This window comes from Marmota flaviventris, chromosome 16 (assembly GCF_047511675.1).
Source record: "Marmota flaviventris isolate mMarFla1 chromosome 16, mMarFla1.hap1, whole genome shotgun sequence".
Classification (NCBI taxonomy): Eukaryota; Metazoa; Chordata; class Mammalia; order Rodentia; family Sciuridae; genus Marmota; species Marmota flaviventris.
The window spans coordinates 69,967,120-69,983,793 of record NC_092513.1 but is presented as its reverse complement, the minus strand read 5'-3'; the positions used below and the strand labels follow the sequence as shown (position 1 = coordinate 69,983,793).

Below are 16,674 nucleotides of genomic sequence, written 5' to 3'. Positions count from 1 at the left end.
TAATCCCCAGTACCAAAAAAGTAAAAAATAAAAATAAACATCCCATTCTGCCAGCATCTCTTCAGGGAAGCACAGAGCCCTGGCCACTTTCGCAAGCACTCCAAGACCCACGGAAGCGACTCTGAAAGTGCAGGGCTTTGGAGCTCGGGCCTGAAATGGGACAGGACCTAGTGCTAAGACGCAACCCACACCCTACATGGATTTTAAGGTTTCAGTCATCTACATTTTAAGTCCCCTCTATACACAATGGTTGCAAATAGTGTGCGTCTCAGAGCTTTTGCACACGGTTGCTTATTTTCTTGATGAAAACAAGGCGGTTGCGCTTGGGCACGCCATGACTTCCGATGAGACATTTACAGCAAGAGTGCTCCCTAGCTCTGGGTGGGGGTGGGTGTACTAGATCAACACCCCCACACACACATACACACAATGACTGATGGGCAAAGAGAGCACTGGCAGCCGCTGACGACACAGGAACACCAGGTGGCCAGGAACATTGGGCAACAACTCCCCAGGGTGCTCCCCTGCCAGGGAGAATGGCACCTAGCATTTGGATCTCCCTCTGAGCACTCCTGGTTTTTCTCACCTTATCCCCTCACTGCCACCTTCAAATTCTCTGCCCTTCCACACCCTCTGCTCCATGCTGATTCCAGGGTGTAGAATCCTAACAGCTGCCCCACTATCTGTACAAAGTCACTTCGTGGTGGAACTTAGTGATCAAGAAAGGTCGGGCTCATGCTTGACTCCTCTATTCAATCCTCACAACTAACCAACCAGGTTGCATGGATGGCACCCCTCAAATATTCCTCACGTCTGTTTATTATGTTCAACACCACTGCCACCGTCACCACCTCGGCCGTTACTTCTCCATCTCAAGATCTCCTGGTGTCTAATCTACCCTCCACACTGCCTTCCCAGGGTGTCTTCCAACCTGCGGATGGCACTCCTCCACTGACAGCCTCAGGGGGCCTCTGCCTGCAGCTTGAGGCTAGGACAGGGGAGACCTTTCTCTGCGCCCTCAGGACCCAGAACCTCACAGCCTGCACTGCTCCTAATGGCCTGTTTTGCCCCTGTAATTGGCTACGAGCTTCCTGGGGGCTGGGCCTGGGATTTGTTCTTCTCCGTTTCCCAGCATCCCGCCTAAAACCTGGGATGAGAGACACTCAATAGAGAATGTTAAATAAATGGAAGCAAGAGAACAACACAGGGCTGTGACACAGAGACACTAGCTGACTAGTCCGAGCTGAAAAGCCTTGTTCTGTTCAGAGCAGCTCACGTGCCTAACAGATGTGCACAAGGATCAGTTTGCAACCGGAGCCAAAGATTAGAGGCTCCAGGGGGTAGGTGTGGGGCCTTTGGAGACCTAGATAAAATTGGTACAATATGTTGCATAGGTAATAGGATAAACAGTCAGTTTTAATAGCTGAACTAGATTCTGAGATTAGTTAGCAAGCAAAATGATGTTTAAGTCTTAAAAACATATTCCAGTACACTGGCTAAAGTAGATTCATGGTAAAAATGAAATCACCTTAACTTTTAAGGAGAGTTTTTAGAAAGAGGCCTAAACATGCTAGGGAAAACACAAAAGTGGGAGAGGTAGCCCAGCAAAGGCCATGTGGTCGGCGGCCACATTGAGACAGGGACGCTGCTCTTAACTTCCACAATTACAACCAAAATCTCTTTGTGGGCCCCATGTGTTGACTCAATAAATATTCACAAGATAAAATCCAGGTCCCAGAGCCAGAGGGCTCAGGGGCCATCCAAATGAACTCCATAACCTTATTATGAAGAAGATTAAAAGAGAGACCTCCCAAACTAAAAATGCACTTTGCTGCTTCAGTGAAAATTGCTATATTTATGCTCTAAGAAGTTCTGAAAGAATGTGTGGTTATCACACAGAACAGAGTCTGGTAACAGCCCAAGGAGGTAAGACACCATGCCTGTGAATTTTCTTTTCTTTTCCTTTTTAAAGAAAAGTGCTCCATTCTATTATAGGGCCTGAAAAAGTTATTTTGGGGTAGGTACAAAAAAAAAATGGGGGAGAGGAGGATATACATTTTGCAGGTTATTCTTGATCTTAAGAATACTGGCCACATCTGATGTGATTTTTGCATGAAGAAAAGCCCATATGTCTACTTAAAAAAAAAGGATGGCAAATCTGAAACATTTAAGACCTTCCAAAATAAGGCATGGATCTCCAGCAGCATCCTGAGCCGGTGAGTGTCTTGGCCAATGACTAAGGCCTCCTGCAAGCTCCACCAGCTGCAATGGAGCTGCAGAGACAAGGAGGTCGGTCACCAAATAGGACGGACACGTTAACTCTGTGGTGCACTGGCTTCCTTTATGTGTGTTTCTACTGTATTAAAAAAAGAAAAGGACTCATAATAACCCTTTCACCTGCTGAGGAATGAGTCTGGAGTCTTCCTTAACAGAAGTTGGAATAAGGGGGAGTTTAAACAAAAATAGGCCAGGCAAAAATCCAATATTTGGAAAAAAATCTCCACATCCGCATGGGCCTGGGTCCTCTCCTGAATTTTCATGTCATTGCCTGCACCCAGTCTGACAGCATAAGCCCAGACACCTTACCCTGAGACACCCAATTTAGAAAGCATGTAAAAGCAGCTCATCAACATGTAGGTGACTGGTCCTGCATGAATCTGACTCATCTGTGTTAAAGAATTCATTTCCACAATTGGAAATCTGTTATGTGCATAAAAACACAGTTAAATCTGCAGGTCAGAAAGGAGGAGAGTAATGTCAGCTCTTTTTTAAAGAGATACTTAATTTCTCAAGACGTCTGAATATCAATCTTGCTACTGGAAACAGTTTCAGGGTATTTACTTGCAGGGACCAAGTTAAGATAAAAAATATAAGAAGTAAAAATTGGAATGAATATAGTCTACCTAAAACATGGGTCTGAAACCTCCTCTACAACCTCCTCCCCGTGGGAGGTTGGCAGCCTACAACTGAACACTTGCAAGGATGAGAATCTCCTCCCTTCAGGACAGTGGGCTCGTACTGAGCAGCACACAGAGGAGAGGGAGTGAGAATGACACAGACCCAGCTCCAGGCTGTGCTATCTCGCCTGCTAAGGGAGTGTGGAAAAGCCACTCCATTCCGGAGCCCGTTTCCCCACTGGCAATATAGTGGGTATGAGGACAGACTCTAGAGCCAGACGCTTGGGCTCAGATCCCAGCCCTGCCACATACTGCCATGAAATTCAGGCTTGGTACCCTGTCCTCTTCTTGGTAAAATTGGGATAAATATACAATTACCAAAGAGTGTTGTTTTGAGGATTAAATGGCTATCTTCATGAAATAAACTCCCAATAAATGCTGGCTCCTCACAATCCCTGGATGGTGATGTCAGTGAAGAGTGCCAAGGGTCGAATGGTCTCTGTACACACCGCCTCTGGATGCTCTTAAAGCGAGGATATGGTGACTACATTGGTCACTGACAAGCCTCAGAGGTCTAATCCTAACCTCAGCAGTGAAGGTGGAGAACAAATGTGGAGGGAATGAAGTGACCCACTCTAAGCTTCACAGGAGGAAGCAGCAGACCTGGTTTAGAACCTACCAGGGCCTGACTTCACCACTCACCTCCAACTCAAGTGTCCCCTTTAGTAGGCCACGTTACTGGAGGCACCCCCATTTTCAAAACTTTCTTCTCCACTGTTCTTTTCTACAGCAGTTGAGACCACAGATTGTCTTTGTTTGCCTCCTAAAACACTTTTGGGACCCCGACTCTGGGAATCTCAGGTGTACACACTGGCCTCCACTGTCCACTTGGGCCTATCCCAAAGTATGATTGTCTATCCAGTGACTCCACTGGCTGAGCCAGGGCCTTGGTAAGAGAGAAAAATCAAACTTCTAGGAAGTAACAAGCCAAACAATGGTAGGGTCATTCTTAACAGTAAAAGTAAAACTGGGCTCTTAATTCCTAAGTTGGACCTTACCTTTTTTCTTCTGGGATGCTCTCCAGCAGCATTTGAAGGAAATCCTGGAATAAGAAAAAAGCAAACCATTAAAGATGTCCATCAGTAAGTAACTGCCAGAACCATGCCAGAGACTGAGCCTTCCCAGCTGCTGACAGCTCACCTGCTAGCCCAGCAAGACTAGGCAACTTATCAGACCGTATACTCAATTTACTGACTTCCCAGCACTTCAGTCCAGTCACTTAGAGAGATGAGTTTTTTAAAAACCATAAACGAGTTGAAAAACATAATGCTTGTTATTCTGACCTACCCCCGACAGTTTATTTGGTGTTTAATGCTTTCAAAAGCTGCCAGGGTATCGAGTGTCCTCCCTCCCTACTCACCCATGTCCTCTCCTCAGGAGCTTTCCTGGATAACCCGTGAACAACCTACGCTTGCAGAGGCTGGAAACTCACTTGCAACTCGCCTGCATTGTTCCAAGGAAAGATAACAAAAATCAAGTTGATAAACATGTCGATCAAGGAACAAAGATGTCCATAACTCTGAACACGCTGGAGAAGCTCTTGTTTCCATCCACAGCCTCTTCTCCTATCACTGCACAAACCTCAGTTGCTGGACATCTGAGATGCTTACATGATAGAATTCCTTAACCTAAGGCAAGACTCATGACTATCTCTGTCTCATTTTTTTTTTATGTGAAAATTTCAAACACAATAAAAAAGTATGCAGAATAGGATAAGTAGCCTTCACATTCACCAACCCACAGCCAGTCCTGCCCCCCGAATTCCCTGCCTCCTGCATTTATAAGCAAATCCCAAATATTACATAATTTTATCAACATATGTTCTACTAAATATCTCCCAAAGTTAAGGACTCTTTTAAAACATAAGGCCTACACAATTCAAATATGAACGATTGTTTATATTTAATTTGTACCTTGTGTACTGTAACCCAACTTCTCAGCCCATCTCTCTTAGAATTTGATTTAATCTTGATTGGTGGTGTTAGATAAGATACAGAATGCCCAGTTAAACTGGGGGCATAAATATGCAAAAAATATATTTTTATATATTTACTGAAATTCAAATTTGGCTATATTTTTCTATTCTGTACTTTTATTTGCTGTGTGGGCAACCCTAGTGTCCACTTTCATCATCTGATACATTTTAGAGAACTATAAACATGAAACAGAACAATAGTTAACTTTCTGGAAACCTGATAATACTGAACAACAAAGAAGAGCTACACTAGGAGTTTTTAACAAATAGAAAATAATCTTTTTAAATGGGTCCTTGAAAGAGTCAGTCCAGGTGACCCACTATGCATGTGGCAAATGAGAGTGCCTCCTGACCAAAGTCCACCCAATGCTCTGACTGTGCTGCTGCTCTCCCCACCAGGAAACAGAAGGACTCGCAGGGCAGGAGAAACCTGCAGTTTGCAGGGTGAGGAGTTCTTTTCCTGATCCCACACTGAAGTGCAGTCACGGCTACACTGGACAGCCAGCTGTCCCACCTGTACACGTTCCTAGGTGGTCACAGTCCACTTCTATCAGAAGCAAGGTGTCCTTAGTAAGGTACTAAAAAAAGATTTATTCCTTGCAAGCTCTGTTCTCTTCTAAGACTTTACTTTTCTATTGCTCCTTCACTTGGAGAAAATAACACAAAATATTTAAAGTACGGATCATGTCATAAAAATGAAGGGGGATAGGAGAATTCCAAATTAATTAATGCCTTACAAAGGCACCTACCAGGGATATTTGGAGAAGAATGCCAAGGGAAACAAGAGCAGGATTTGGTATGCAAAAATCTGTTTTGCTCAAAGTCCTAAAAGTGATTATTTTTATCATTTAAAAAATTATTTTGTAAAGCATCCAATTAGAAATTAATGAGACCCAGGGCCTCACACGTGCAAGGCAAGCGTTCTACCACTGAGCTACAACCCCAGCCGTTGGCAGGATTTTTGATTCTTAAAAATCCAAATACTGCAATGATAACTTTTTACTAATGATGTCATCAACTCCTATAGCCCACACCCACTTACCCCATATTTGCCTGGTAATTTATACTCAATTATGTGGGAAAAATTCCATTAACTTAACAAGGGGGAGAATTTAATTGCATGAGAAGCAGGAAATTTTCAGAGTTAACCTTAGTTCTGCCCTTTTGCATTTTCCAATTATAGCTGGGTCCTGTCTGTGCAGGAATGTGAAGTGCAACAATCCTGAATTCCGTGGGAACACAGGACGTTCCCTGGAAGCCCTGCTCCACTTTTAAAGAAAGATGGTTTTCCTGCTCCTGGCAGGTCACCATTCTAGAGAATCTGCTGCTTCCTGCCTCCAAGGTGAGGTTTGCAGGTAACACAGCAGCTGGCCGGAGGCTGCCAGTGACTGCCGGGGTCACACACCCACCCCCTGGCATCTGTGGGAACGTCCTGGCTGCAGAGCTGGATGGTCCTCCATCCTGCAGGCAGGCCCATGGCTCTACAAGGCTCTCGTTTCTCAGGTAGGCAGTCCTGTGCATCTGTCCACAGAATCGGCCCAGCCAGCCCTTCTTACTCCTTCCAAGACCCAAAATTTAAACACAAAACACTGGTTTTTCTGCTTCCTCTTGTAAAACTGCGTACACCCTGGAGTAGACTCTTCTTTCACCAAAACACCAGGAAATAAACAGAATTATGCCTCTTAAGATTGATTTCCCCTTGCTGCTTCTCTTCAGTTCTTTCATCTCTCCCCACTCTTTCCTTCAGCGGCTGGCAGTTTTCTGAAAGCAACTTCGAGATCTAATTGGACAAGGAGGGCTGTCCCTCCCGGCTCATTCTAGCACCACCAAGGCAAGTCAGTTAGCAACAAATAGGGGGGGTCCCAGAGGGTCACCTCTGCAGCACGCCTGAGAATAAACACCTCTGTCACTGGAGAGGGACATGGGTTGAAATTGAATCTGAGTCCCTGGCAATGGTTCCAAGCCCAGGCCACAGTTAGAAATAACACATTCCTTGAGATTTTGGTTTTCAAGCCCTGCTCTCCCTATAATCTATATGCTAATTAGATCAGTCCCAGACAGCTTGTTTTGATTAACACCTAACAATACTAAATTAAGCATTATAATTTTTAGAAAACTAACACTGATTTTGGCACATGGCTAATTTGGTAATTATTTTTTAGTTCTGGTGAAAGTATTCAATAAAAAGCAGGCGCATATAGATTCTACTGGAAAAACTGACACTGGCTTGACAAGTACACAGGATTAATAACCCCTATCAATGTTTTATGAATGATTACTATGGTCATGGGTGGGCAAGAGAGGCAAAGCAAATAATCAAAATGCTGAAGCAAGGACAGGATTGGCAGAGTCAGAGAAGAAACAAGATTGAGAAGAATCAGTCACTGTCATGCTTACAAGGGATTCAGTGGCAGCTAGAAGGGTGGTCAAACTGAAATGCTGGCAGGTGCGGGGCATAGAAGGGAAAGGAAGAAGTAAGGCAAAAGAGGAAGAAACTGAGGGGCTTCTGCATAAGGAAACTGGATCACAATTCTTCCTTATCAATAATTAACAAGCAATGTAAGTTAAGATGCAATCCATTAAAAATATGTATTTGAAAAGCTTGGCTTCTATAGTGATGCAGCCGCATCCATATTCACAGTAGCTCAATTCACAATAGCAGCTAAGTGCCCTTCAACAGATGAGTGGATAAAGAAAATGTGGTATATATATACACAATGGAATATTACTCAGCCATAAAGAAGAATGAAATTATGATATTTGCTGGTAAATGGATAGAACTAGATATTATCATGCTAAGTAAAATAAGCCAGTCCCAAACAAAACAAAGGCCAAAAATTCTCTCTGATATGAGGATGCTGCTGACTCATAACTGGCATGGGGGTGGTGGTGTGTGGGTTCAATGGATTGAATGTGGGGGGAATGGGGGAAAGGGATGGGGAACGGGAATGGGAAAGACAGTTGAATGAATGGGACATCACTTTCCTATGTTCATATATGAATACACGACCAGTGTAACTCCATATCACGTATGACCATAAGAATGACAAGTTGTACTCCGTGTATGTTTGATACGTCAAAATATAATCTACTGTCATGTATAACTAAAAAGAAAAAAAAAGCGTGGTGTGGTGGCATGCACCTGTAGTCCTAGCACTCTGAATGCTGAGGCAGGAGGATTATGTGAGTTCAGGAGTTTGAGACCTGCCAGGGGCAAGTAGCAAGACCCTGTCTAATACACACACACACACACACACACACACACACACAGAGAAAAAAAGGAAACTTCTGAAAATAGCAAATAGAGGATCAGCAGCATCCCAACAAAGAAAATAGTACAAGCTCCCGGCATGGGCTCCAAATGCCAGGAAGGCAGGAGCTAGGGCTCTGGCCCCACCGCCCACTCTCCCTCTGCCCCTCCTGCAGCCTCCCACTGTGCTGCGCAGCGCTGAGCTGACCACACCTGGCAGACTTCACCAGCGTTAATACCACATTTGGAAAGAAGCAGGAATAACTTCACCTTTCCTCCCTTTTGACTGTGGAGGGACTGGAAATGCATGCTGGAGAGAGGAGCAAAACGTGGGAAGCCAGCCTCTGTGGAGGACTCTGATGAGCAGCGGAGCTCGAAGCTCCAATGGAGCCGAGGAACAAGCATCACCCAGAGAAGCCTGCGGTGGGAAAGGCTATGCCCTATCAGGTCACGAGACTCTTGGCAAGGGGACACTTAATACATCTGCAGGAGACACAGGGCCAGTTCTCCAACAAAGGCTGGCTAGGGCCACAGCAGAGTCCGCCTCCGCCCTCCTCCATGCACAGAGGCTGACGCTCAAACTGCAGCTCAGAGGGGAAGAAAAGCAAGCCCAAGAAGAATGGGGAAAGGAGGCAAGATTCATGTTCCCTATATATGAGAATTCACAGGAAAGGTCCTGCAACTGTGTGAACTAACATGACAATCCACCAAAGAGACAGACAGAAGCAACACACCTAAGAGACCAAGAATCCAGGCTTCACGAAAACATGGCCCAAGGAAAAGAAGAAAATGTTCCACGAATGCTTAACACTATAAGATATATTAACAAAAACACAAAATAAGCTCAGTAAAATGAAAGCAGAAAGATGACAAAACAACAAAGGGTGAAGAAAAGAGAGGTTCCAAAACAAAGGAAACAAATTAAGGACCCAAATCCCATCAGTATGAGACATTAATGAAGTAGGAATGGCGATGAAAAGAACAGCACTCGAGAAGACAGTGCTAATAATAAAAGGGGCAGCTTGATAGGAGCCCAGGCTGTCAAGAAGAGAAAGATAAGAAGCAATTCATAAATAATAGGCATGGAGGACAAAGAAGACACGACACAGGGATAACTGGCAAGTCTGAAATTCAGAACCTGTAGGCGGACAATCACATTCAGAGATAAAACTAAGACAATTTCAATAAAGGATAGAACTATGGTTTAAAAATGTAGCTGTTTTTGGTGGGTGGAGGGAAGGGGAACAACCCAAAACCATGGGCACCAACCTATTTTCTCAATAAATTACTAAACTTCAAAGATAATGAGTTCTTCTGCCATCTAAGTGGTCTAAAAGGAGAAAAGTAGGTTAATTTCAATGGTTTCTACAGCATTAATACCAGAAGGCAGTGGAGCAATGTCTGAAGTTCTGCAGAATGGAAATGTGTCCCAGAATATGAAACCAGTTTGTAATTCAAATATAGCCAACACGCAAGCATCCTCAAGCAGGAAGAACTCAGAAGTCACACAGCCTGGGAGATGGCAATTTGAACACCAAGTTATTATTGAAATTTGGCCAACAAAGAGTTGAATCAAAATAAAATATTCATGAATATAGAAGCACAGTAAAATGACTGGTGACAAACACTGAAATCCTTTATTCACAGAGCTGAAACTATATAATTGGCTGTGCACAGTGGTGCCTGCCTGTATTCCCCGCAACTTGGGAGGCTGAGGCAGGAGGATCACAAGTCCTAGGCTAGCCTGACCATCTTAGTAAGATACTCTCTCATAACCAAATAAACCAAAAGCTACACAACTGTGAAAAGCATGGTTACAGTGTATACTGTGAATGAACTATAAACCTCACTCTATAATAATAATTAAGAAAAATTTAGAACTAGGAGAAGTAGTGGAAGTTTATAACTGCTGATTTCCTTAACTTTCATAGTAGTGAATAAGCTGATGCTCCATAAGATGAAATACGTAAGGGGAAAATAACAATTTCAACCTTTTAACAAATTTTTTCTGTAGTAATATTTCTTAACCATAGACGAATCTTTGAGGAAATGATCTCTCTTACATTAATCTGAAGTTTAGAAAGTTCTTTACCTTCCCTTTAGTTTCTTTTTCATTTACCAAGTTTTAGAGAAAGAAATTTGAAACAGTTCATTAAAAAATATATACAGGGGCTAGGGATGTAACACAGTGGTAGAATGCTTGCCTAGTGTGGGTGAGGCCCTGGGTTTATCCCCAGTACTGGGTGGGGAAATATCCATACATATGCATACATATACATATATATTCCTACTGTTATAAAATTATTTTGAACAATTCCTATCCATGTGTACATAAACATATAATATATATATATATATACACACACACACACACACACACACACACATACACAATCTTCGAGGTGTATACATACCTCACATAGAGCACATATAGAGAGAAATAGTGTGGCTTCTAAAATGGTATTAACGCAATATCAATTGTAGGCATTTCTGGGTGGTGGGAATTTGAATGATGACTGATCTCCTTTGTACCTTTCTGTATTGCTTGAATTTCTATAGTGAGTATGTTGTAAAAGCAGTGTTTCCAAATTTAATACAAAGATACGGTAATTAAGGCACTGGTGGTACTGGCATGAAGACAGAAATAGTGATAAGTGGAATTGAATTAGAGTACAGAAACAAACCCTTACATTAACGGTCAAATGGTTTTTGCAAAGGTTCTAAGATAATTCAATGGAGGAAAAGGATGGCCTTTTCATGAAATGGTAGGGAACAACTAGATACATGCAAAACAATGAAGTTGGACATCATCTTCACAACTTATACAAAAATCAGAGCCCTAAACATAAGAGCTAAAACCATGAAACTTAGAAGAAAACAGAAGTAGATCTTCAAAACTTCAATCAAACAGTAGTTTCTTAGATACAACACACCCAAAACCCAAGAAATCAAATAGAAAATAGAAAATTTGACTTATCAAAATTAAAAACTCTTTGCTGTAAAGAACACTATCAAGAAAGCAAAAATACAATGCATAAAAACAGAAAATACTGGGGCTGGGGTTGTGGCTCAGTGATAGAGTGTTCACGGGACATACATGAGGCTCTGGGTTCAATCCTTAGTACCATATAAAAATAAAATAAAGATATTGTGTCTACCTAAAACTAAAAATATAAATATTTTTAAAAAACAGAAAACGTTTGCAAATCATATCTGATAAGGGACTTCTGTTCAGAACATATGAACTATTCTTATAACTCAATAATAAAAGGCAACCCAAATAAGGAATGGTCAAAGGATATGAACTGACATTTTTTCCAAAATAGATACATGAGTGGTCGATAAACACATAAAGAACGCTCGACATCATTAAGCCATGAGAGAAACGCAGATCAAAGCTATCGGGAGATAATTTCAGACCCATAGGGAAGATATAATTTCAGACCCATTATCAAAACACGGAAGGCAACCAGCATTGACAAGCGTGGAGAAACCAGAACCCTCAGCAGGTGGAATGTAAAACGCCCTAGTCTCTGTGGAAATAATCTAGCAGCTCCTCAAAAACCCAAACATAGAACTACCACATGGTCCACCAATCCCACTTCTGTGTATATGCTCCAAAGAACTGAGAGGAAGTTCTGCCTGCCACAATGTAGGTGGCCCTGAAGACATGACGCTAGGTGAGTAAGCCAGACACCAAGGACACCTGATGGTCAGTTCTTCTTACATGAAGCACCTACAGTAATCAAATTCATAGAAACAGAAAAAAGAATGGTGGTTGCCAGAGCCTGGGGCTGGGAAGAGCAGGGAGGCACTGTTCAATGGGTTCAGAGCTTCAGTTTGGGAAGATGAAGATGGAGAGGGATGATGGTGATCACTGGGGAAAAAAAGTGAATGCACTTAATTCCACTGAATCATTCACTTAAAATGGCTAAAATGATAAGTTTAATGTACGTTACCACGATTAACACAATTAAAACTAGGCAACTTCTTGGAAGGCAGAGGCAGGAGGGATCACTTGATTCCAGGAGTTCAAGACCAGCCTGAACAACAGAGTAAGGCCTCATCTCAAAAAAAGAAAACAAACAAACGAAACAGGAGTGATGTCCTGGTACATGCTACACAACCCCTGAAAACATGCCGCATGAACTAAAGTCAGACACCCAAGACCACGTGGTTCATTTCTATGAAATGTCCAGAAGAGACCGATCCCCAGAGACAGAGCAGATAGTGTCGGCAGGAAGGGTGGATGGGGAAGCGAGTGCTGATGATTTCTTTCGGGGTTGATGAAAATGTTCTAAAATTAGATCATGCTGAGGGCTGCACAATCACAAGCTTGCACATTTCTAAAGGGTAAATTTTATGGCATGTGAATTTCATCTCAATAAAGTTGTTATGGAAAAACAAAGTTATTCAAAAGAGATAAAAGAAAAACTGAATGAGCTGGTTGATAGAGCAGCAGGAGTTCATGGGAAATGAAGCCAGAACCTCAGTGGTCACAGGAAGTCCCACACACGGTGGGAGCATCTTGGTGAGAAATGGCTGAAGCGGCAGGACCTGGACCCATCAGAGCCAACCAAGCACGCGAGGAGTCTAAATCTGCTTTGAACTGCCTTTCTAACTACAGGAGAATCGCCTCCTCAAGACACCAAAAAGATTAAAAGAGCACAGGGCTTGGATATCAGTCTTGCTCTCCTCGGTGTGTCAGGTTATAGTCACACACCCTTTCCTTCTCATGTTGCGGATGATGCGACACACAGCCGTGTCTGAACACAATGATCTAAGACACCCTCTGTCCAACCCCTGCCAACATGAGCACTGTTTTCAGAGCTCTCACTGTTAGCTTCCTTGCCAGGTACCGCTCACCCCACACCCACGGGAGTGGACAGGGTCTCTTTCCAACTGTCTTGGGGCCAGGCTGTCTGATGTTTCAGGGTGTCTTCCTTTTAATCTGTTTATTAAAGATTTACAGCATACCTACTGTGTGCCAGACTGTACTAAATACATGTTGGCCTACATTAGCTCATACATAAAGAGAAGGAACAGACAAGAGACAGTGCTATCATGAAAATACAATACAGATAATGGGAATGACATTAAGGGCAACAAAAGAGAAGCGGGCTGATGCACATCTGCTCAGCTAGGGTGGCTCTGAAGTCCTGGCATCAAGTGCAGACTGAAGGGTAAGATTTAGATAATGAACCCCGCAAAGACGACTCCAGGAAGAAGGAATGCTTGTTTTGTTGTTAAGATCACTCAGGGTACAGTCATTTGCATCACTGTGCTCAGACGGCTTCGGGTGGGTCTGTCCCCCAGTTGCAAGGAGCTCACCCTCCCCGAGAACACCTTCCTTGTGTCCACTTTGTTCATAATTTCCACCCTGAATGAAATAGTCAATCCTTTTCCTCTTTGAATGCTGGCATAATTCAATCTCCACATGCCGCATCCCCTTCAGTTGCATATCATGAGCTCCCAAGAACCCGTCAATTACCTGGGAGAGAATCAACTGTCCATGAAACGTGTGTACAAATTTTCTTAAAAATGAAAAATAGGTTTCATTTCCAAGTCTTTTGGCAAGGAACCGAAGAAGAAAGTAGCCCTACAAGAAAGAAAGAAGAGAGAAAACAAGATGTCCGTGATGGGCCCTTCACAAAACGGCCACTGTCACTTAGCCCCGGAGCCCATGTGCACCTAGCAGGTGCCACCTCACTGTCCCAGGCCGCCCTTTATATTCTGACCAGGAGGATGCACTGCTGAGTCCTCAACTCCTTCCTCATCCTTTCACTGTCTGTTCTGATTTGGTTCAGGTGGCACCTGAGAGTCCCTCGTGACCTGCAAGGGCAGAGGTCCAGCTCCTCCCCACCTCAGCTCCCAGCATGGTCTTTCCAACTTGGAAGTTTTCCTTACTGCTCCTCCTCTGGTTGGAATCTGAGAGCAACTGGAAGGTTCTATTCTTCAAGGCTAACTGGAAGCCAGGGAGAAGAGGTCTGGGGCAGGGACTCTCCCAGCTTCCTTTGATTCATGCCCCCTTGTTCAGCGGTAGTAAGTGCTTTAATTAGAGGACATTCGGATGCTACCCAACCAGACGGCATTACAATATTCATAATTTTTCTGCTTTTGCTCAACCATGTTACTAATCATCATTATTCAACTGTATAACCTAAATAAAGCTGCCCCAGAATAACTGGCTTGAGCCACTAGCTGCACTCACCTTTAGATAATGAACCTGCATGAAGATCTTCTCAGGGTTGAGTCCATGTTTGACCACAGATGCTCCCGAGTCGCTCACCTGGCCAGTTTTCTCTTTACTGGGTCTAAAATGATAACAGTAACAATTTCTTTAAGTATAACACATCTGTAACTAATTAAACAATAAAATCATCCTATTCCTATCTCCAGAGCTGCTCAAAAGAGTTTTAATTCCAATTCAATTCAGTACCAGGTATAATTTAAAAGAATTTATATTATAAATTTGAATAGTGAACAAGGTGGGACTTATATTTAAGGTTGGCAACTTGAGGTTGGCTATTGGCAGTATTTTATGTCATCCTATCCAAGATAAAATGTGCCAGACCCTTAAAGAATCCAAGCTTCAATATGAATTATTGAAGATGCCCTTTCTTGGTGGGAATGATGAACTGGGTAATTAAAATATATTTTAAATATATATTCAAATATATTTTTAAAATTTGTTTTTGAAAGTCTCAATGTTTATCCACTTCTCTAGGTCTGTATTTAATAATTAAGGCTCCTTTAAGAAATATTTGTATTCTGAACCCATTTTAGAACTTTTTAAAGGTCAAAGAAGTTCCTGGCTTTTGAAGTGATGGAAACATTAGTAATCACACACTTAAACCCCTCATTTCGCCAAGGAAGGAAACTGAGGCAAACAGAAGTCTCAGGTTTGTTTGGATTTGCCAAGGCCTGGGGTCAGCATCACTTATTACCCAACAGGCTCTTTACCACTGTGCTCTTGGTTTTAAATATTTTTTTAAAATTCCTTTAATGAAATATGACAGGCCCTTTGGGACATCTAATAAATACTTGTGCACCGTGTTAGAGTTAAGCTTCAGCAGCCAGCTAAACTCCAAGTTAGTGACAAGGCACATGCAGCTCTCGGCTGTTCTGAGCCCGGTCACCGACTGGATAAATACTGAGGGGTGTTTTGAGGCTGGGGTCAGGAAGAGATGAAGAGGACTGGCACATCAGAAAGATGGGAGGTTATTTTAAAAAGGCAGGCTTACTTGGTACAAGATACAAGGCCTTTGGAATATAAAAGTCCCACTTTTAAAATCAGCCTCCTTCTTACAACCGGTTAGTTGCTAGCAGGTTATTCAAATTCTCTAACCCCTGTTTACTCACCAGTAAAATGAAATGATCCCACCTTCCTTCCCAGGTTCTGTGGAAATAATATACTACAAAGTCTCTAGCAAGGGCCAAGGATTACTCAATAAATTCAATAAAATATTGTAACTGCTTTAGCACAAAGATTCTCTGATTGAGTCTTAGCTGAATGTTCCAGAAAATTATCCTGGAAGACACATGGCTCAAAACCAGCAGATGACAAAAGGAAGACGAAGAGGATGGGTCCCTCGAGTCACCACAGAGCTGCAGTCTGCGCATCTGCAGCACACCTGTAGGGACAGCGAGTGCCTGTACCGCACCTGAGACGGCCAACACACAGCAGCTCTTCCCCACACCAGGTGCGCCCTGCGGTGGAGCAGTGTCATGAAGAAAGCCACCCCAGCTCTCACGGGAGCTCATCACCTACAATCAGGGAAGGGTGGCTTCTCGAGAGTCAACCTGGAGCCAGGCATGGTGGCACATGCCACTGTCAGCTAAGTAACAGAAGTCAGACCACAAAGACTACATGCACAGCCCAGCTCCTCCCAGAGGCTGAAGCAAGAATAGCCTCAAGGCCAGTTCAAGGCCAGCCTGGGCAACTTAGCAAGACCTTGTCTCAAATGAAAAATAAAAAGGGTTGGGGATGTGGCTCTGTGGTAGAGCACTTCTGAGTTCCATCTCCAGTACTGAAAAAAAATAAGAGTCAACCTGAATTCGAACCAGGTTGCCCAGCTCCAAGAGAGGCGGGGCTGCCCTGCAGCTCTGAACGGAGGCTGCTGGAGGGGAGGGATCAAGACCAGACCGCTCTGCTCCAGGCAGGCTGTAGGCAGGCTCCAGGCTCCAGGCTCCAGTTCCCCAGGATGCCTGAGTGGCTGTTTTTCCTTTGCCTAAAAATGTCCTTCCCCAATGCCTGCCTTCCTCTCCCACCCTCTCTCCCCACCCTCTCCAAATGAAGATGTGCTCAAGGAAATTCTTTTATGCCGACAGCACCAAGGCAAAAGTGCCCCAGAGTCTCCTTTTAAAGTAGACTGGGAGCTGAGCGAGCAGTGCACAGGCACGCTCTGTGAGACCAAAGGGTGGTTTGTGAGAAGAAAATCCACGCTGGAAACAGGAAACTCTCCCTGGGTTCTCAGGACACGACTTACCCT

General features: G+C 43.4%; 1 protein-coding gene across 10 annotated transcripts in view; it reads right to left on the bottom strand.

Moving 5' to 3' along the window:
- Positions 1–16,674, bottom strand: part of Aopep (aminopeptidase O (putative)) — a 306,012-nt gene that overhangs the window by 104,053 nt on the left and 185,285 nt on the right. For all 10 annotated transcript variants that reach the window (XR_011704742.1, XR_011704744.1, XR_011704743.1 and 7 more), the window contains 3 exons: positions 14,394–14,496; positions 13,674–13,781; positions 3,956–3,999 (listed from right to left, as the gene is read on the bottom strand). Coding sequence is in view for 4 of the 10 variants with exons in the window: in XM_071602504.1 (XP_071458605.1) it covers positions 3,956–3,999; positions 13,674–13,781; positions 14,394–14,496 (255 nt within the window). In the remaining 6 variants the exon portion in view is untranslated. The remainder of the gene's footprint in view (positions 1–3,955; positions 4,000–13,673; positions 13,782–14,393; positions 14,497–16,674) is intronic.